The sequence below is a fragment of the Apis cerana genome, linkage group LG3, assembly GCF_029169275.1.
Source record: "Apis cerana isolate GH-2021 linkage group LG3, AcerK_1.0, whole genome shotgun sequence".
Lineage (NCBI taxonomy): Eukaryota > Metazoa > Arthropoda > Insecta > Hymenoptera > Apidae > Apis > Apis cerana.
This window is the reverse complement of record NC_083854.1, coordinates 2,847,249-2,867,574: the sequence shown is the minus strand read 5'-3', so window position 1 is coordinate 2,867,574 and position 20,326 is coordinate 2,847,249. Positions and strand designations below refer to the sequence as shown.

The 20,326-nt window shown below is 29.4% G+C and overlaps 4 protein-coding genes across 28 annotated transcripts in view; 2 read left to right on the top strand and 2 right to left on the bottom strand.

The window, feature by feature from the left end:
• Positions 1-11,033, top strand: part of LOC107997086 (uncharacterized) — a 39,324-nt gene extending 28,291 nt beyond the window's left edge. For 2 of the 5 annotated variants that reach the window (XM_017055476.3, XM_017055474.3), the window contains exons 2-6: positions 5,110-5,206; positions 6,502-6,687; positions 8,948-8,965; positions 9,646-9,814; positions 10,106-11,033. In XM_017055476.3, the coding sequence (XP_016910965.1) occupies positions 5,122-5,206; positions 6,502-6,687; positions 8,948-8,965; positions 9,646-9,791 (435 nt within the window). In that variant the 5' untranslated portion in view covers positions 5,110-5,121 and the 3' untranslated portion in view covers positions 9,792-9,814; positions 10,106-11,033. Of the gene's footprint in view, positions 1-2,889; positions 3,190-5,109; positions 5,207-6,501; positions 6,688-8,947; positions 8,966-9,645; positions 9,815-10,105 lie in introns of all 5 variants that reach the window. The other 3 variants (XM_062073441.1, XM_062073440.1, XM_062073439.1) reach the window with 2 other exon arrangements.
• On the bottom strand, positions 10,577-12,247 carry LOC107997035 (surfeit locus protein 6 homolog). Its single transcript, XM_017055374.3, has 4 exons — positions 12,094-12,247; positions 11,947-12,000; positions 11,364-11,860; positions 10,577-11,270 (listed from the first exon to the last, which is right to left on the bottom strand). Exons 1-4 carry the CDS (start codon positions 12,209-12,211, stop codon positions 11,049-11,051), a joined length of 891 nt encoding a protein of 296 aa, XP_016910863.2. The 5' UTR covers positions 12,212-12,247; the 3' UTR covers positions 10,577-11,048.
• A 270-nt stretch (positions 12,248-12,517) lies between these two features.
• Positions 12,518-14,167, bottom strand: LOC107997039 (putative uncharacterized protein DDB_G0292292). Its single transcript, XM_017055380.3, has one exon. It carries the CDS (start codon positions 13,877-13,879, stop codon positions 12,920-12,922), a length of 960 nt encoding a protein of 319 aa, XP_016910869.1. The 5' UTR covers positions 13,880-14,167; the 3' UTR covers positions 12,518-12,919.
• Positions 14,168-14,415: 248 nt separating this feature from the next.
• The window catches only part of LOC107997072 (homeobox protein extradenticle), a 62,137-nt gene continuing 56,226 nt past the window's right edge, over positions 14,416-20,326 (top strand). For 13 of the 21 annotated variants that reach the window (XR_009829331.1, XR_009829332.1, XM_062073437.1 and 10 more), the window contains exons 1-3: positions 14,416-15,401; positions 16,330-16,699; positions 17,229-17,302. Coding sequence is in view for 19 of the 21 variants with exons in the window: in XM_062073437.1 (XP_061929421.1) it covers positions 16,467-16,699; positions 17,229-17,302 (307 nt within the window). In the remaining 2 variants the exon portion in view is untranslated. The other 8 variants (XM_062073429.1, XM_062073438.1, XM_028666353.2 and 5 more) reach the window with 4 other exon arrangements.

Below are 20,326 nucleotides of genomic sequence, written 5' to 3'. Positions count from 1 at the left end.
AATCGTAAAAAATATATAATTTTTGCCTTATGTTATGTTAGATGAGCAGTATCCGAAAGTTCGAAATCATGTTGCCCTACTTCCATTCTCGTGCAACGTGTATTTTTTCATTCGATGGTGAATTTTTTTTTCACGAGTTTTTATTTTATAAAAATCGGAGAAGTAAAAATCGTGTAACGCTGAAATAAAAATTCCATAAATATCCGGTAATTCTACGAAAACTTTGATTGTAAATATTTCGATATCTTTCAAATTTCAAATTTATTTCGATACACGATCTTCCGTGAAAGTTAACATTTCCAAGTATTTACTTTCAGTAGTATGGTATAAAGAAATGTCGACTTTTACGAATTCTTTACGTCTGCATTTACGAAGGAGACTACATTCAGAAGCCAATTGGTAAGTCAAATTGAAGATAACTTATATAATTCGAAAATTTTCGATTGAAAAAAATTAATTGAGCCATTATTTCCATATTCCATAAATTTCTTTATTGGTATTGCTATTCCTTCACAAATAAAAATCTCAATCTTGTATTAAAGTGATAAATAAATATTGGTCTACATTCACAAAAAAGTAGATTATTATTTAATTATTATTCTTCTGTTATTATCGTTTGATCAAGAAAAGGAAAGATAAGATTGATAAAGAATAAAAATTATCGATATTTAATAATATTTGAAGAAAATGAAGTTTCTTTATATAATATAATAAAGAGTTCACGTAAACCTTTTCATAAATCCTTTTTTAAAATATCATGTATTGTATCATGGATCCATGAAAATAGCATAAAAGGCAAATATTTTCTGCTTCTTTTTTCACGTACGTAGAAAGTTTGTTGAAAAGTGGCACGTAACGTCATTCACTTTTCTCTCTCTCTTTTTTTTTTTATTTTTATTATTTTTACAGTGTCAACTACCGTGATAATTCCTTTAATTTATACACTATCTTTCTTTTATGAACTTAATGAGACTTTAGTTTAACATTCGAATAATAAATTTAATTAGCGTGTTCCAATAATTGAAAAATTATTATCGATGAAGCGATAATACGGATTTCCAGTTTTACATTTCTCTCTAAAACTCAATTCGATTTGATTTGTTTTAGTTCCTTTACTAGTTATTTTTCCTTACTTACGTTGCCTACCTTTGATTACTTACCATTGAAATTATCTTATTATCATCCGTCGATAACAAACGTCGTTCCTTTTACAAATAAATAATTCGGTTAAAAAAAGAAGGAAAAAAAATAAACGGCAATGAATTCGGTTTAAAAAGAAGACAAAATTACAAATTGCAAATGAAAGATGAAGTCTCGTGTGATTTAACGGAAGATTTTCTCGATAAAGACACGTATAAGAACAGGAACGGAATCGAAATAGAGAGAGAGGAGGAGGTTATCTACGATGTAATCGTGAGGGTTTAATTAATGGAAGCTCCGGGAACAAAAGTGATGGCAATCGACCATTATTTCCAGACTTCAATGGAAAATTGCGCTTGCAATCGAACGAAGTCTTGCACACGAGAAAATAATGCGTACAGATGAATAACAACCGGGGGAACAAGTGTAATAGAACGGAACGAAACGGAAGGGGGTAAAATTCTTTGTTGCCATTCGTTGATTTCTAAACGAGAACTATCTTCCACGATGACGTTCGATCGAATTTTTTGACGTGATTACATAAATAACTTTGTTCAGTTATTTATTATTAAAAATAACAATTGAATCGTCGACAGGAAAATTTAATATATATTTTATCTATACATATGTCTTTCCAAAAGTTTCACAAATATTCTTTATCTAGTATTCCAGTTTGAAAGATCGTATTCATTTTTTAAATAATAAATTTACAAAACTTTTAAACTCGTCTTAGAAATTAATTTTACTTAGAAATTATCCATTTTTTTTTTTTTTTCGTTATCAAAACATGATCATTCTCATCTTTTCAATCATAAAATCCATAATCCTCGTCCTGATCACGCTTTTCCTGCGGCCTCGCAATCAGCACCGGTCGTTTAGGAGTTAAAAAGCCACATTCCAGATATCCATCCTGGTATCTTTTAATCCTGGCCGCCGTATCGATGGACTTTTCAGCTTTAACGCGTCGCGATTTCACGCGGTGTAATCCTTTGACCAACAATCCGGTTGAATTATTCGGAATTACACGACGGACGAGCCGCGTTACACGGCCCAGAGAAAATCGAAACAAGCTTCGCGATGTGGCCGCGCACGTGCGTGTCGAGTTTGGAAATTCGTTAGAAGCTAGAAATATAGGGTATTTCGAATGTTGCCCGATTGTACGGTTCGATGTTGTTGCAGCAAGGATCTCGTTAAAACGTGATGATCCACTGATTAAGAGCAAACTCGTTTCGTTAATTAGTAATAATAATTGGATGTTGTGCGAGTAATCAATAATTATATGTAAACGATAATCTAATTTCAAGCTTAAAAATTGGGAAAAATTGTATTTGAAAATAAGAATAATAATTTGAAATAAATGTAGAAAATGAATTTTTAAAGTGGAATCATTTCACGTCTGAATAATGTAAGTATTAAAAAGAATCCTTCTCCTACGTTACGTTATATTTCTAATATTTTTTAGAAATGAAAAAAGATGATTACCTCGTTTAATACAATAATTTCGTTTTTACAATAATTTTATCTCATCAAGTAAAGCAAATAATGGAATATCAATATTCAAATACCAAATGATTTAAGCAGCTTTAAATAAAATTTAAAAAAACAAGACAAATTTCAATTTCGAATAATTATTATTCGAATTAATAAGCTCTTTAATTCCATTTCAATGCTGTCGTAACTCGAACCTCCTTGATTTCCCCCGAAATGAATTCTGCAAATTCGCCAAATTAACCGAATGCTCGGTTGCAGAATGCACGAGGAATACAGCGGCGATAAGGCGAAGCTAATTCGAAGATAATGCAAATGGGATATCTCCTGCTGAAGCGAGCACACGTTTTTGCACATTTGCAACATCGTTGCAAAGATTTCGCGTTGCGAGAATAAACGTTCTTCGAAATTCAGACGAGATCTCACTCGCTTCGAAGGAAGAAAAAAAGAAAAACTTGAAGAGAAGAACAAGTACTGAACAAACACTGAATAGCAAAGAGGAATGGCGGCCTAGAAACCGTTTATCGAGAAACCGTTTCGATCTTGGAATTTTTCAACCAGGTAAATTGCAGCAAGATGCAGGATCACGAGGGTCCACGAGCAAGGAAGGGTGTTATCGGGATTTTGGAGAAATTCCAAATGTTTCGGCCTCGACGACTCAACGAGTCCCCCGCGCTCAACCGGAAGTTATGCTTCTTTGAATCTCGAAGCTAATAGGACAATACGTTTCTCTGGAAGCAACTTTCACGAACTTGTAACGACTTGTAACTTGGTTGTTGCGATATTTCATTCGGAAATATTTCTTTTTTCAACTTGCGATTATCATATTTTGATAATCGAGGAAGGCTTGTATATCATTCTGTTCCGTTTCATTTCAAAAATTATACTACTTAAAAATTATCGTAATCCATCTAGGATAATATAAGCACAAATCTGCAGCAACAGATGAAAGGCGAATTGAAAAAATAGGTCAGGTTACCTTCGTCTTGATGCTCTTTGAGTTAGTCGCAAAAGAAAAAAGTAAAAAGAGAAGAGTGGCTCGTCTCAAATGGGGAAAATTGTTTGCTATTTCGGAACTCTGGTTCTTTGAGATACAATTGCCAAGGTCCTTCTATCGGGTTTCAGGCCCTCCCAGGAGACCGTGGCCCTCGACCATCCGTCGTTTTCAGTCGAATTCGTGTACGTGGGACAATTTATAACGGCGATATTCTCCGCCAACCGACTGGATGAATGAAGTCTAAAAGGGGGAAAAAACCTGGTGCAGATTGGGGAAAAAACGAGACGTTCCTCTCTCTTCTGTCATCTCGATCGTTAATTAAACTGATTCGTTGGCTGCTACGAAAATGCGTTGATCATATGCAGAGAGAATTAATTAAACGTTGCTGGTTAATTACGATTAAGTTTAAATAGAATATACATAGTGTCGATATTTTAACATTTGGAATAGGATGCTTATATAAGCAATTAAAATTACGTTAGATGAAGCGAGACATCTTCTGTCACGTAATTTGATTAATTCGTGTTATTACATATTAATACCGAATTTTTTATTTTCTGGAAACTTTAAATATAGGGAACGAAATTTTTGTAAAGAGTGATTAATTGTTAGAATAAGAGAATAATTCGTTTAATTTAATTTTGTTTTTTAGTGAAAAGTGAAAAGAAATAATATGAGAAAGATAAAACTAGAATAATTCTGATTCCTCGTAGGAAGAAGTTAGGAAGAAGCTAAGAATCGATCTCTCAGAGAGAGAGAGAGAACTTAAAAACTATAAAAGGCTGTGCACGCAGGAAAGAACTTTCTTAGTTTCCTTTAGTTTCCCTTCACACCATCATCGATACATGTTCTGCTTCTTTTTCGAGCATGAGAAAGAATGACGAGGCGAGAAGTGGAAGATAAAGGAGCCATTAAAAGGAAAACTCTTATCTAAGTTCACGAATTTCTTATCTCGTTGCAATTTTTATTTTTATAGAACATAAATATCTTCTTGTCTTAAATATGATATAGTGGTAGTAGTAATTCGATAAAAAATAAGAAAAAAATAAATCTTTTTTTCGATTCATAATTATATATAATTATAGAATTAATTTCCAATATAATGGTTTCGTTTATATATGTATGTATATATATATATATATTTGTATAGTGCGAAAAGAGGGAACAAGGGACGAAGATGTGTAATTATTGGAAAAAATTTCAAAGCGAAAGTCTGGAATTTGATGTTTCTAGACTCGTGCTGCGTTCATTTTCTCGGCTTATTTTACTGGTAAAAACTGGAATGAGAACTAGGGAGGAATTAAAAGATCAAGGAACGCAAAGGCTGCTTTAATTTTTCATTTCTAATAAAGCGAGACGAATAATAGTATGAGTGGTGGATAATAAATGGAGAAAAATAAAATCGATATAAAAATTTTTCTTTTATAATATCAGAGTTTTGATTAACTCGTTAATAACTTAATCAGAAAGTAATTTTATTCCAGATTGAGAGCAAAATGTCGGTCGAAGTGAAGGGGGGTCGACCAACGATGCCAACAATTCCACAATCCAAGAGACCAACGATTTTAGTTTATCCCACAGGTGAGATTGCTTAAATCTTTTATGGATAATTCATATTTTTCATGAGTAAAGTGAAATTTAAATTTATTTTCAATTACAGATGTAATTTATTATTATTGAAACGGAATAAAATATTGAGTGAAATATTGTAAATTATAATAAAGCAGGAAGAAATTAAAGGATTTAAAAAATTCTATTTCTCCCTCGATATTTCTTCTTTAGCAAATCTATCTTATTGGTTGTATCGTTATATATAAAGATACGACATCAAATGAGAATTATCAGTGAAACATTTTTATTAATAAATAAAATATCGTGTTCGTCTCTTATTAAAAATAATGTTAATTTAAAATAATAATAATTTATAAAATATAATTTACCAAGATATATAAAAAAAAAAGAGGGAGATTAAATTTCTTTTTGTCAAACTTTCTGATATAGTCTCATTAAGAAACTTCTGTGATAAAAAGAATTTTCATTATGCTTAAAGAAGTAATCAAACAAATAGTTGCTTCTAAAGATTTTGAAAGTAATGAAAAATGAAACAACGTAGCTAAGTAACACGTGTTTAATAAGTGATAAAAATATATTTCAATATTATTAATATTGCAATTTATAGTTTGAATTATTGCACGAAGTGATATTATCTTAAATATAATAAATTATAATTTATTATCTAGATATGATCTACAATATTACAATATTATATTATCCTCTTTTTTTATTGTGTTGAATAAAATATTTTCCTTGGCTTGAAAGTCAATACGTCGTTTTACAAAGATTGATAACAGTTGCCTCAATTTTCTAATATGTATGCAGTAAACGTTAACACTATATACATATATTAATATTCATGTGTTAAAAATGTAAATTTTAGTAATTATTCGTTTCGATATAATATGTTTGTAAAAAACTTATATGGATGGCAGAAATGCTTGTTCTTACATTTATTTGAATATTGAACGTAGTTTATGAAATGATAAAGTATATCTTTCATTCCTAATTTCCTTTGTTTATTGAATAAAATCCACAAAAATAAAATGGATGGTGAAAACAATATTCTTTCATCAAAAATAACATACAATTGATCTCAAATCTGAATATTTTACACTTAATTTCTTAATTTCTTCTGTATGTATAATATTCCAATATTTCTATTTCTCAAATGAGTCTTGAATGAAAAGTTTTCACATCGTTAAATGTATTAAACGATCTACTCACTAAATTAAATATAAAAAATTCTAATTTTTAAATAACTAATTAAAATAACGAAACTAATATTAATTATCGATATTAAATTAAAATTTTTTTTTCAGTAACTCCAGAAAGCATTATCATACCAATAGTATCATGCATACTCGGATTTCCATTACTAGCCCTTATGGTCATCTGTTGCTTAAGAAGAAGAGCAAAGTTAGCGAGAGAACGTGCACGAAGAAGAAATTGTGATCTAGATCATGGAGCCCTTAGTCTCGTTCGTTTTAGCCCTGTTCACCGTTTAGGTAAATTAAACATCTTCTTCTTTTACTTTTCATTTCAATACATGTTATCTAAAAAAAAAAAATGCAATTTATTTACATTAATTTTACTTAAATTATTTCATCATATTAACACATTACATTGGATTTAAGATTTAACGTTAAGTCTTAAACATATAAACTTAAAAGCTATGTTTTCCTACGTATACGTTCTTGTAACGAAAACAGATTGAGGTCACAAAACATTTGTGTTCAACCCCAAACCGCTACTTCCGCTCGCTTTTTCACCTAGTAACGCTGCACTGTACTTACACATGTATATTCAAATATACACTTGCGTATGTATGTATATATACACAGTCGTGTACTTTTCTAAACGAAGTGTACGTGTACATATACACAAGCATATTCAGACATATGGATGAACAGCCTAGAATATACGTATATGTATAAATATAAAGAGAACGGAAGAGACATTAAACCAGATTGAATGGTGGCCTGAATATTTCGGTTCATGCACCGATTTTAAGATACTTCAAATGCAGATGTTCACACGATTTTTTTTTATCCCAATGAAAACGTTTAAATCCGTAATAAAGTATCGAGGAGAAATTAAATTAAATAGAATAGACTTTTATTGGTTTTTCATAACTCTTAATTGAATTATTCTTCTATTTGAATTATTAATCCAATATTTTTTTTTAATTTATACATGTATTTATATATGTATGTATATATATAAAAAAGAAAATTGATTTGCATATAAGACGAAATAGAGAATAAACTTAATGATTTTTTTAATGGGTTTTCTTGTCTTGCAAATATCGAACTCGAAAGAATTCATATTATATTATTATATAGTTAATAAAAATTTTAATCATTTATTTTAAAAGATATAGGTAATATTAAATTTGAAAATAATTATGAATATTATTTTTTTTTTTTAATCTATAATCTATGCTTATATTTCTTTCATAATTTTTCAAATAAAAATCTCATCACTTAATAATAAATCTCCTGAGCAAAAATATAATCCTAAAATTTAATGTTATCTTTTCTGTATATAATCAATAAACAATTTCATCATTTGTAATATAATTAAATATCGTGTACATATAATTATACATATTATGTATATTTGACATGCAATTGTAAATTTCATATTCGTATTGATTATAATTGTATAATATTGATTTCTAAAGTTTTATCGTTGTTGCATATTGAAAACCTATCCCAATCACGAGTTTCAAATAAATTCTTTTCGTTTCGTTGAAAAAAAAAAAAAAAAAATTGTAAAAGAATATCGATAAGAAAAATTAAATTTAAAATTTATATTAAAAAATACTATACAATTATATAAATGAAAAACAATTCACATTTATAAAACATATTAAAAAATAATAATAATAAGCAAGCGAAGAATTATGCAAATTAATTGTTTAATTATGTATATTACTTTACTTACTTAATTTGTATATCTTATGCATACACTCCAACAATCTATTTAACTATTTTCCTATGAATTATCTATTTAATTACGCTGCTAATTTTAATTGAAAGTGATTTACATAATGAGATCTTATTTAACTATCTACTCAATTTATCTATCTATTAAGAATTTAATATCGTATGGAACATGTTTTCAAACTTTGAGGATATTTTACATCTTAAGATAATATATATATTTAAATCTCTTTTTATTTACATAAAAAATTATATAAAAATAAATAAAACATATTAAAAAAATTGTGCAAAAGTTAATCATGTAAAAAAATACTGTGTAAAAAAAGAAGACTAGGTATATTTTGTCTTTAAAAAAAATTTGAAACAATTTAAAATTAATTTACTTAAAATTTGATATACATAAGAATTTAATAATTTCTTTAAATTTCTACTTAAAAATTTTCTAGGTAAAAAATAATGAGATATTAATGAAAATGAAAACTATTATATATTACATCTATCCTGTGTCTCATCTGAAATGTAATTGACTAAATACAATTTTAATGTAATAAGTCATATTTTTGTTTTTAATTTAATTCTGAAATGTGACGAACGATTTAATTATTGTAGTTATTTATTATTATAATAAATGGGATACAAAAATTGAAGCTTCAATCAAAACAAATCTCAGATAAGGATATGAAAAAAAATATTTATTATTTTTTGTTTATATAAATAATAAAAATCATAAGATCAACTGCAATATCTTAGTCAATTAATTTTTTCAAAATTTGTTAAATTGAAATACATATTCGTTCTTTTATTATCCCGTCAAGTGCAGCATCTAAAGAGGATTTAGGTAAAATTCTTTATTAGCCTAATTGTTGTTTAACTTCTCTAGAGATTTTAGAATTACATATATGGAGCAACCAATATTTCTTTTATATAATGCATAATCATTTGCCGTTGCCGCTACCATTGCTGCATATTTAACATGGAATTTAATTGAGATTATGCTAAAAATTAGATACGAATGAAAATAAAAAAAATAATTGTGAAATTAGTAGTTATAATTAAGATCTGCCATTAAAATGCATTTGAATAATATTTTATCGCGAATATTATCTCACAGCAGCTTCAACGCAATTAACAAAATCAAAAAAATAATACAAAATGAGCAATTTTATGCAAAGATATATACAGCTTGGCTACATTTTTATCTTTCATCCAAACGCATGTACACTTATATACTATAATAACATTATCATAATCGCATGAAACGATTTGCTGCACAAGCCTATAACGTATGTTTAGCATTTCTTATATAAAAATTCTATTTTAATAAATATGTAATTTAAATCAACAGTTCAAATCACGCAATTTTAATATTAGAATGCATTTGATAAATATTAATTCTTACTATTAGTAATTTAATGCGCTTTTATTTTTACAGAAGATTATATTTACTTGGTAGATGAAATTTTCCATGCAATCAAAAACTTTTATCACGGTATAATAATATTCACATTTGTGTGATAGCTGGAATTGATCGTCCAACAAGAGCAGTTTCGTTGCGAAGTGATCGAGGATCTAGAGCTTTCCCATCATTAGAACTAGACACGGTGGTCGAAGAACGATCGGATCCTGAACAAAGTACTGCATTGGAACTGAGTAGTCCGGATTAGCATTCAGTTTTGGTACCGCCTAGGTAAAATTCTTATTCTTTATATGTATATTGCATATTATAATAAGAACATTTCGTTCTTATTTCTATAAACTAAACGAGAGAAAAAAGAATTATATATTTTTTTTATGACAAAATCGCTAACAATAAAATTTGTTTTTCATTGATTTGTCTTGAGAAAATTTTTAAAGTTTCTACATTATCGATACGATATCTTTGTTTCAAGTTGTTATCTTTTGAATATATATTATGTATCATAAATTATTTATTTGAAAGAAATATATGAAAATAAAAATTGTTTATTATTATTTGCAGGTCTCCTCGACCATCGAAATCGGTACCAGTACCCCTGGATCATAGTCCTTTATGGACAGCATTAACACACGCTAATGCCGTATCTTCAGCTCTTGGAGATACCTAGCAGGAAGTTGAAGAGGGCAGTTACATCGAAGCTCTCGTTCTTGATTTACCTATAATCTATTAAAAAACTTATAATAAAATAAACATTTTGTGAAATTAGCAAGAAATATGAGATTGATCTCATTTAATTTCAAAAAACTGAGAAATTATAAAATTTATCGTGAAAAGTGCCGCAATATTAAATAATATTAAGTATAAAGAGACAATTATATAATAGAAATCTTATCTTTACAAAAAAATTTTGCACGCATACTTATTCAAAATTAATGAGTAAATTTTATACTAATAAATTGTGCAACATTCTATTGACAGATTGCTTTTTACATCATGAAAAATTCCTAATGAAATAATGTACACAGTGTCATATTAGTGTAAATAAGGATTGTTAATATAATGTACAAATACAAATACAAATCGTAATGTGTAAATAGATGCTTAAAAACCATATTGTATACACTAAACCATATTGTATAACACTATATAACTATAATATTATATAACATTACATTCAATTTTTATGAAATTCATATTATAACATATACATATTAAAATTAATTTTCATATTATTATTATTAAATAACAATGTAGATATATTACATAAATAAGATAATTATGTATAGTAAAATTTGATTAAAATAATTCTATTATATTATATTATTCATTTAAAAATAATTCTATTGTATTCTGACGGGAATAACATTATATATTAGTAAAAACTTGTTCTAATGATTATGCAAATAATATTTATGCATATTTTTGACTGCCTTCGATATAAAAAATTAATCAAATTATGGAAATAAAATTGAAAATAATTTATATATAATCTTTTATGTCATATTTAAAATCCAGGTATTATTCGTCCCTTTTTGGCTGCTTTTTTTAATTTATTTATCTTCTTTTCTTTCTTTCTTTTCATAATATTATCTTGTCGTTTTTCTTGCCTTTCTCGAATTCCTTTCTGCACATTTTCTAATCTAGATTCCCATTTTTTAGCACTCCGTTTTTTCTTATCATCTTTTCTTTTCAATGTTTTTTTAAGTAAATCTGGATCATTTTTCACCTATCGAAAATATATGTATAGACATATATTATATGTATAGACATATATTATTAAATATTTTAATAATTATTTATTCAAGTATTTCTTTGTTACCTTTTCACCACTAGCTTTTGCTAAAACAGATTTCCATATATCTTTTTCTTTAATTTCTTCTACTTTTTCTTTTTCACCTAATTCTTCCATTTCTTTTAACTTTTCTTGTTTTTGTTTCACCTCAAGTAGTATTTTTTTTGCATCTTTTTTAGGTGGTTTTTTTTTCGTTCCAATTTCAGAAAAATCAAACTTGCTAAATACCATCTTACCTTCTGAATTAAACACTGGTTTTGGTCGTGGAATCTTTGGTATTTCATTATCTTCTTTTTTAATTTTAGATAAATCGGCTACATTTTGTTCTATTTTTACTAAATTTTTTTGCATTATTCGTTCTTTTTTCTTTGACATTTTTTTTATTTTAGTTTTCAAATTCTTTTTTAATTGCTTTTCTTTATATCCTAATCGTTTAACATTCTTTAATCCTTCCAATTTAGCATGCAATTCTTCAAATGTATGTGCTCTTTTTGCTTTTCCAATTAAATTTGGAAAAATATTGTCTGTAACAAAACAGAAAACAGAAAATTTAAAATAAACTTAATTAGGTAAATTAGATTATTTTCTAAAAGTAATAAATGATAGAAACCTCCTGATATTTTTTTTTTATTATACGTCACTAATTTATCTTTCTCATCTGAAACTAAAAAAAATTTATTTTTTATTATTATTGCAAATTTTATAAATATTTATAAGATTATATTATTTTTTTATATTTATTAGCTTTTATATTTACCTAGCTCAGACATGGGCAATGGCATTTTAGTAAATATATTTAAAATAAATTCATTTTCTTGTAGCAATAATTGCTTCACATAATTTTTATCAAATGAATTTGACATTTTTAACTGCATACTTCTAGAAACACACGTACGTTATGTTAAAATATAAATTTAATATCACGAAATAAACTACAAGCTATAAACACACTCTTAACTTTTAAAAACTGTATAGGTTAGAAATTATAATCTAATACGCAAACTCAAATATAGGATTTTGCAAATTTATTAAAGATAATTTCATACATTTTTGTTTATTATAAGATATAAAGAATATAATATAAATTTTATTTTAAAAAGATTTAAATTAAAATAATATATTAATATTATATTAAATAATAAATAATATATTCGTAAATAAATAAATAAATTACTCATAAATACGTTATAAAATTTTTATTATAAAAAAATACATAAATTTTGTAAATTTTATACAAAAAATAACATTATTGTAAATAAATTATTTACATTTGTGAATTATACAAATAATGAATAACTTAAATTGTAAAGAATATTTTTATGCAAGCATACAAAAACTATTAATATTTTATATATTATATTGATATTGTTTCGTGATTTAATGTGATTTAAAAAATTATTATTAGTTATGAATACTAAAGAAATACTAAAAAAAATATCAAAGAAAATAATAATTCATATATATTTGTATAATACAAAAATAATATTGTAAATTTATTTCAATATTTATTAAATGATTGTAATAATCGTAAAATCAAAAAAAAAAAAATATATATATATATTTATATATATATATGTTTATCATTAAAGTGCTTCTTCTATTAATTTCTCAGATGTCAAAACAATAAGGTATTTTCCATGTAGAGAATATTTATCAAATTCTTTCATTGTTGAATATGCTTCCTCATATGTTTTAAAATAAACATGACAATATAATATTCTAGTATTTGGTGCTGTCATCATAAGTGATACTGATATTGGATTATATTTTTCAAAAAGATGTAATATATAATGTATACTTATATTTGGATGTATATTAGCTACAATTACTTCTTGTGCCGGAATAACCTTTGTGGATGATGAAGGAACTTTAATATTGGGTGATTTATATTTTTTGTCAATAGATACCAATGATGGAATTTCTGTTTCATTAAACGGAATTTCTTCCAATCTATTCAAATTTTCATTAGTAGCTTCTGATGAAATTGAAGTACTTGATACAACTCTTCGTAAATTTTTAAGTTTTAAAAAATGCCTTAAAGATGATATCGATGTAGATTTTTTATTTTCTTCAATTTTTATATCACTATTAAAATTATCTTTTATAGATATCGATTCTGATATATTAGAATCAGACTGATTGCATTTTTCTTGAATCTTTTTTGCAAATAAATCATTGTTATTGATGTTGTTGTTGTTTTTGATGTTGTTATCTGAATTATTTACAGTAAAATTTTGTTTAAATGTTTTCTTATTTTCATTGTATGATTTTCTTTTTACATTAACAAATTTTTTAGTTATGTGTGGTAAAATTTTAATAAATTTATGATTCTTAAAAGCTTCAATACATTGTTTTGCATCTTCAGCTGTTTCTAATTTTACAAAACATAATCCATTAGGTTGTCCACGATCATCTGCGGATAAAACTTTACCAAATGAGGAAAATATAGTGTTAACCTCTTTCATAGTTAATCCTTTGTTATTAGGAAAATGTATAACATAACTTCCATCTCCTCTCCGATCGTAATATTTTTCATAATCCATTCTTATTTTTAAAATATATATACAATAAATAATAAGCAATGATTTAAAGTATAAAGTAATTTAAATACGATAATCTTTTTTCTATACGTATACAGCACACTATTTAAACTTATATATTAAAAAATACTGTGTTAATTTTTATATATTAATCTCAAAATACGTAATAAATATATTATATATATTATATATATTATATATATTATATATATTATATATATTATAATATATTATAATATAAAGCACAATTGTATTATTCGTGCACGTTTTAAAATTTGAATTAACTTGTATACAATTTATAAATTTTGAGAATAAGACCGAACATAGAATAATACGTACTACATAGAAACGTATATGGATGTACATTTTGTAACCGTTAAATTTATAATTTGTACATATTTATATATGAAGTATTTATCAAAGAATGATAAAAAAAAATATTCTTTTGAATTTTAATAATAATGTTAAAAATATATAAATGTAAATATGATTAAATATTATATTTTAATATTCGAGTCTTCCCGCTTTATAAAAATGGCGGATTACGTAGCCATATTTTTACAATAGACGTGCGCATTCTCGTCTTCATAATTTACATTTCCAAGTACGAACTACCTTCATTTTATTTGTACGATATTCAATAAGACAAAAGTTCGATCAAATTTTTTGGTTTTGTTTAATTTTTTTTATAAAATTGTATATAGTAATATTGTAAATGTTCATGATTAAATATTAGTGGTGATGAAAAAAAAAAGAAGTTGAAGTAATGGGCGGAGTTTGCGCCTGTTGGAATACGAGGTAAAAAACATTGTTTTACGAAAACATATATTTTTGATATAACAAATAATATTCCAAAGGATCAGTTTCAAGATATTTTTATGAAGCTTCGTAAAAATTTGAAGTTCACGGATACAGGTTAAGCGAACAGGATTAGGAAAAGCGGTGAAATCGCATCATAAATAAAATGGATGCGCACGCGGATAATAACACACAAGAGTAGGTGAGGAAAAGGCTTTAGATAGAAAAAGAAAGAAATGAATCAGCCATTCTGATTGGTCGAGGCGGCTGTTATGGCCGCCGATTGGCGCACGCATGTACGCACACCAAGCTTTGCTGTATACACGAACGCACGAACACGTGCGTGAATCAGGAGCGTAGCAGTCGCTCGTGGCCGAGAAGAGTGAAAAGAGCGACAGAAACGGTCGGTCCGCGCGTTGCCTTGTAAGGCGGAGAGTTGGTGTGTGACGTCCGTGCGCGGATGGCTCGAAGAACGCCGATTTTCCTCAGCTTATACAAGTATCCTTGCTGAGCAGAGGAAAGAACAAGTGAAAGGAGAGTGCGGGCCGGGCGCGACGCCGACCGTCGACATAACCACGTATACGTAAAATCCGACAATCCGTCAAGTTTAAAGCTGCCGAAGGCACCATTTTCATCATCTCTATAGTGTGTATAGCAAACTAGAAATTGTTATTAAACGTAATGTGAGTGTCTTGAGCAAGGAAAGAAATATATAATAGTGAGAAAGGTAATGAACAAAAGGCAAATAGGAATAAAAAGGATAACGAAGGGCATCGAGAGAGATAGAAATAAAAAGAAAAAGCGAAAGAGTGAACAAGCGAATAAGCAAGCGAGAGAAAGAGAGGGAGTGAGGCCGGGAAAGAGGAGTAAGAGCAAGTTAAAACGCCAAACGATACGTAAGAGACAAAGGCCACGGCGGCATAACCTCCAAGTCAAGCGTACGGCGTATTATAGGGATTTCTTATTCTTATGAATTGTTTCATTTTTTCGAGGATTTCGGTACATTATTCGTGTAAAATGATATTTTTGCAAGTGTATTATTATCTTCTTTGGCTTTCATATGAAATGTCGCACGAGTGAGAGGGAGAGAGAGAGAGAGAGATAAAGCACGTGCGTGAAACATATTTTCCTCGAGATACAGGAATCATCATTGTGGCGCTGGCAACGTGAGCGGAAGGTCGGAAAAGAAAAAAGAAAGAAGAGAGCGTTTCATCTTGAGCCTGGTAGTGAATCGTCAGGCTTTCTAGTAGGCCCATAATTTAAACATTGCTATTATAGAATTAAATTAACGTTCTATGTAAAAATGGATGAATTCGCGAGAACTCGTAAGAAAATGTTTGGCATAACGTTCTTTTAGTGGCGAGAATAGAAAAGGTTATAATACTTTTTTTTATAGTGGTTAACGATATCCGGATTATTTCGGCATCTAATTCTTTCTTTCATCGCCATGGCCTTTGTCTCTTATGTATCATTTTAACTTGTTCTTGCTCCCGGTTTTTTTTCCCTCTTTTCTTATTCATTCACTCATTCATTCTTTTTTTTCTTACCTCTTTTCTTGCTGTTTATTTCATTTTCAATGCCCTTTGTTATTTTTTTTGTCATGATCAAGTTTTTATCGATCATAAAGTGAAAGAATGGAACGTTTGTTTGTACAGTCGTGTTTTTCCGCATCATCTGGTATACGATATACGTCCGCGAGTGTTGTGTGAACAAATTCACTCTTGCGACGGAAACAAAAAAGAAGGAAAGAAACGGCGACGAATAATATTCTTAGTGCTGTAGTCTACAGTTGATGGATGAAACTAGCAGAATGCTGCAACACGGAGGATCAGGTGTGGGTCTGATGGGAGGAAATCAGGGTCAGGGGGCCCAAAATACTGCCGGATATGGTAGTATGGGACCTGTGGATGGAACTGCAACACAAGGTCCGGATCAGGCTGTCGAGGCCAGAAAACAGGATATCAGTGAAATTTTGCAACAAATTATGAACATCACCGATCAAAGCTTGGACGAGGCGCAAGCGAGGTTAGTCCCGTTCCTGATTCCATTTTTTTTGAATATTTTAAATTTATCATTACTTTTATAATTATTTTATATCACTTTTTGCTTTTTTAAAATATTTTCTTATTATATTGGAATTATTAATTTCATGGAAATAAGTTTGAATTTTTTTTCTAAAACATTAAAATATTTGTTAAATGTAAAAAATAATGATGAGTACAGAGATTATTTTGAATCTTATATGACGATTTTAAAACATTATTTTTATAATGTCTTTTTATTATTTTACAACTTGATAAACTATTAAATGACGAATATATGTATACTAGTGATGACAAATTATATATAGAGTTCCAAATATGCGATAAGAGTTTATCTTCATCACTATTAGTATACGATTAAGTTACGATACAAGTTTGTATCATAATATTTTAAAATCCATTTCGCTATAATAGATATTGTACAATATAATATCTAATAAACTTTTAATCGAATATTTATTATTATTATTATTATCATTATTATTATTATTATATTTTTTCTGTTTTTTCAGAAAACATACTTTAAACTGTCATAGAATGAAGCCAGCCCTGTTTTCAGTTTTATGTGAAATTAAAGAGAAAACAGGTGAGTTTCTATTTTTCACTATTATACCTTCTTGTGTCTTTACAAGGACACAAATATTAATACTTATCGATATTTATATTTGTAGAATATTAAGATAAGTATTGATTTATTGATATGCGGTATAATAATCGCAACTCAAGACAAAGTTGCTTTTATTATTGCTTTTATTATTCGTGACTTTCATTTTAATGTAATCCACAATAATCTAGTTTTATATTAGCAATTATCGTCTATCTAAAATCAGTGTAAATAATTGCCGATTAAATAGATACCATCACAAGATAAAAGAACACTTCATAAAAGTACGGACGATCACCTCGTAACTCCCGTGCCCATTCTGATACTTCGCATGTGAGTTCTAAACAATCCGAGAAATTCCTAGAAAGAGATCCCTATCTAGACGAGAGGAGAGAGAGACTGTTGATACGTTTTCGGTGTGTGGTGCAGTGTCGTCTACCCTGCAGGGTCGACCCCTGCGCCCATTCGAAACTCGTAAACATAATTTTTATGCGATGTTTGGATTACTTTTACGCGCGGATCAAGAGACCACGAAACGCGCAATTATTTTTGGGGTACGAGGGGTGGCTGGCTTGGCTCGAACTTCGGGGGATGGGGAAGGAGCGAGGAGGAGGGAGGATTGAGGTAGAGAAGGAGGTGTGTGGGTCGGCTACCCCAAAAGTAATTTCTGCCTGGTCGTTTGATGGGGGTGGTGGGGCCACCACGCCCCTCATGCTAAGCCACCCTCTTTCACGTCGTTTCTCTATAAGTATATGTATATATCTACACATTCCTTCTCTCTCCCTCCTCCTCCCTCTCTCCCTCCCTCTTCCCCCTCTCTCTGTCGTTTTTCCCTTGCTAGTTTTCTTCGTTCTCGCGGCGAGGGTGGTATTGTGCTGGTTGAGGGTTCGACATTCCACGTACGGCGGCCGTTGTGTACGTTTCTTTGATAAAATTCAGAAAAAAGAGGCACGCCATCCTTGGTTACGAAACGATGGTCGTTTTATATCGTTGAAAAAGCATAAAATAATCGATAAAATATTCATAGAGTTGGTTATCTTTTAATTTAGTATTTAGAGAAGTAAATTCATTCGTATTGATGTTATTATTCATTGAGAAAGAAAACAAGACTCCGCTCGTGTATTAATTAAAAATTCAAGGTTGTCGTAATTATCGATTACGTATCGGCCGTTTGCATTTTTTACGAATTGTTTTCTCTTTGCGAGGAATCCTACGTATAAAAACGTGTCCTCTGTCACGCAATTGTGACCCCGGCTAATTGCCCGGGCACGAACAATATTTGACAAAACATCAGGCCTCGCCCTGAATGGCCACCCTTAATTACATTCATGAAAGAGCTCTTTCGATGTCTGATGTAGAAAGTGAAACCGTGTCGAGGAGCGTAAAGAGGATTTATGTAAACAAAAAAGGCGTCAAAGTATGATGAGCACACTCGAGAGGATGAGTCGTTTTAATGGTTCTATATTCTTTATGAGTCGTGCTAAGTATACACGCGCGTTCTCGCGCAGGCACATGGGCGCGCATGTACGCGTAGGTCAGGCCGAAGGTACGGAGAAAAATTGTACGGGGTAGCAGAGAGTAAGCGACAGGGGATGAAGAGGGGAAAAGAGGCAAGGCTTGTAGTAGAGTTTATGGGCAATGGCTGACGAGGCAGTGAAAAAGTACTAAAACCAAGAGGAGCAGATAAACGCTATGTTAAGCAGACCGTTTTACCAGCCATTTAATATAATCGGCTCTCTCGCGGAGCTCGGATAACTTCGGATCAGGACCGTACCAAGTCAGATTTCTCCCCATTCAACATTTTTTCTTCTCTCTCTCTCTCCTCTCTCTCTCTCTCTCCCCCCTCTCATTCGCGACCGATAAACGTTGTGTAGCAGCTTGTACCGATATTACGAACGTTATACTAGATTTTTATTACACTTACCGAAGAAATATATACATATTTTTTTTTATCTTTCAATGATTCATTCATTCGTTTGCGCATAGAGCTATAAAATAATTCGAAATGTCACGAGGAAATCACGTATTGAAACAGAAATCGTTCCATCCTTCGTTCGGCCGAGAGATCTATTTTTAATGGAGTGTATTCTCATTTGAATATCTCGTATCATGATCGATTGGTTCGTTGCGTTGTCACGGTCATTCGAAACAGTTCTTCGTCGAAATGCGTTGATCTTTGAAAACCTGTTTTGGTCAACCCCGTTTAGGCCGATTTCCCATGGGATGTACAAAGATCTGTGGGGATAGTTAAGAGAAAGAGGGGAGGGAAAGGCAAGAAAAGAAAAGGAGAAAGGTCGAAAATCCGCGGGATTTACCGAACCCGCTTTTGACCTACCCCCTAATCCATTTTCTTCTTTTCTTTCTTCTCCTCCTCAGAGATCTTTTCTTTGAATAGTTCTTCACAGCGGTCGATGCCACATGCCACGATCTCCTAAAAATATTCCTCGCCGCTATCGACGTAGATCCAATACCAGAAATACAATTATTTTAAGGCGTGGAATCTCTTTTTTGAGAAATGGAATTTTTTGTTTATTTAATTCTTTAAAATTCGATTCGAATCGAGATTTAATGAAATTATACTTATATAACAAGGATATATGTATATATATATATTTTTTTTTTCTAAATATTTTTTGTATTTTTTGATGATATTTCGAAGATATTTCGATGACGAAATATAATCTTTAATCCTTTGCAAACGATTTTTGTTCTTTCGATTTTGATTCCCGACAAGTCGAAAATATGTTCATGGAATAATATAAAAACTTATATGAGGAATAAGCAGGAACATCTGCTATTTTATAAAAATTTTATCACTATCAAATGTTGTATACTAGAATTAAATTAATTAAATTTAACGTAATTTAATTCTAGCGACAACAAAGGATTAATATCGCCGTATAATCTAAACCCGAACCACAAGCTCACTAAGAGACTGACTTTAAATACGCATAACTTTTGAAATAAAAATAAATAATCGCAAAAAAAAAACAAAAAAGAAGAGAA

Excerpts from the sequence above, each read along its gene's own strand:
- LOC107997035 (XM_017055374.3), bottom strand. The coding sequence starts at position 12,211 with ATGCAGTTAAAAATGTCAAATTCATTTGATAAAAATTATGTGAAGCAA. Across the intron at positions 12,001-12,093 it reads ATTGCCCATGTCTGAGCTAG|TTTCAGATGAGAAAGATAAA; the intron begins GTAAATATAAAA and ends AATTTTTTTTAG. Across the intron at positions 11,861-11,946 it reads TAAAAAAAAAATATCAGGAG|ACAATATTTTTCCAAATTTA; the intron begins GTTTCTATCATT and ends GTTTTGTTACAG.
- LOC107997039 (XM_017055380.3), bottom strand. The coding sequence starts at position 13,879 with ATGGATTATGAAAAATATTACGATCGGAGAGGAGATGGAAGTTATGTT.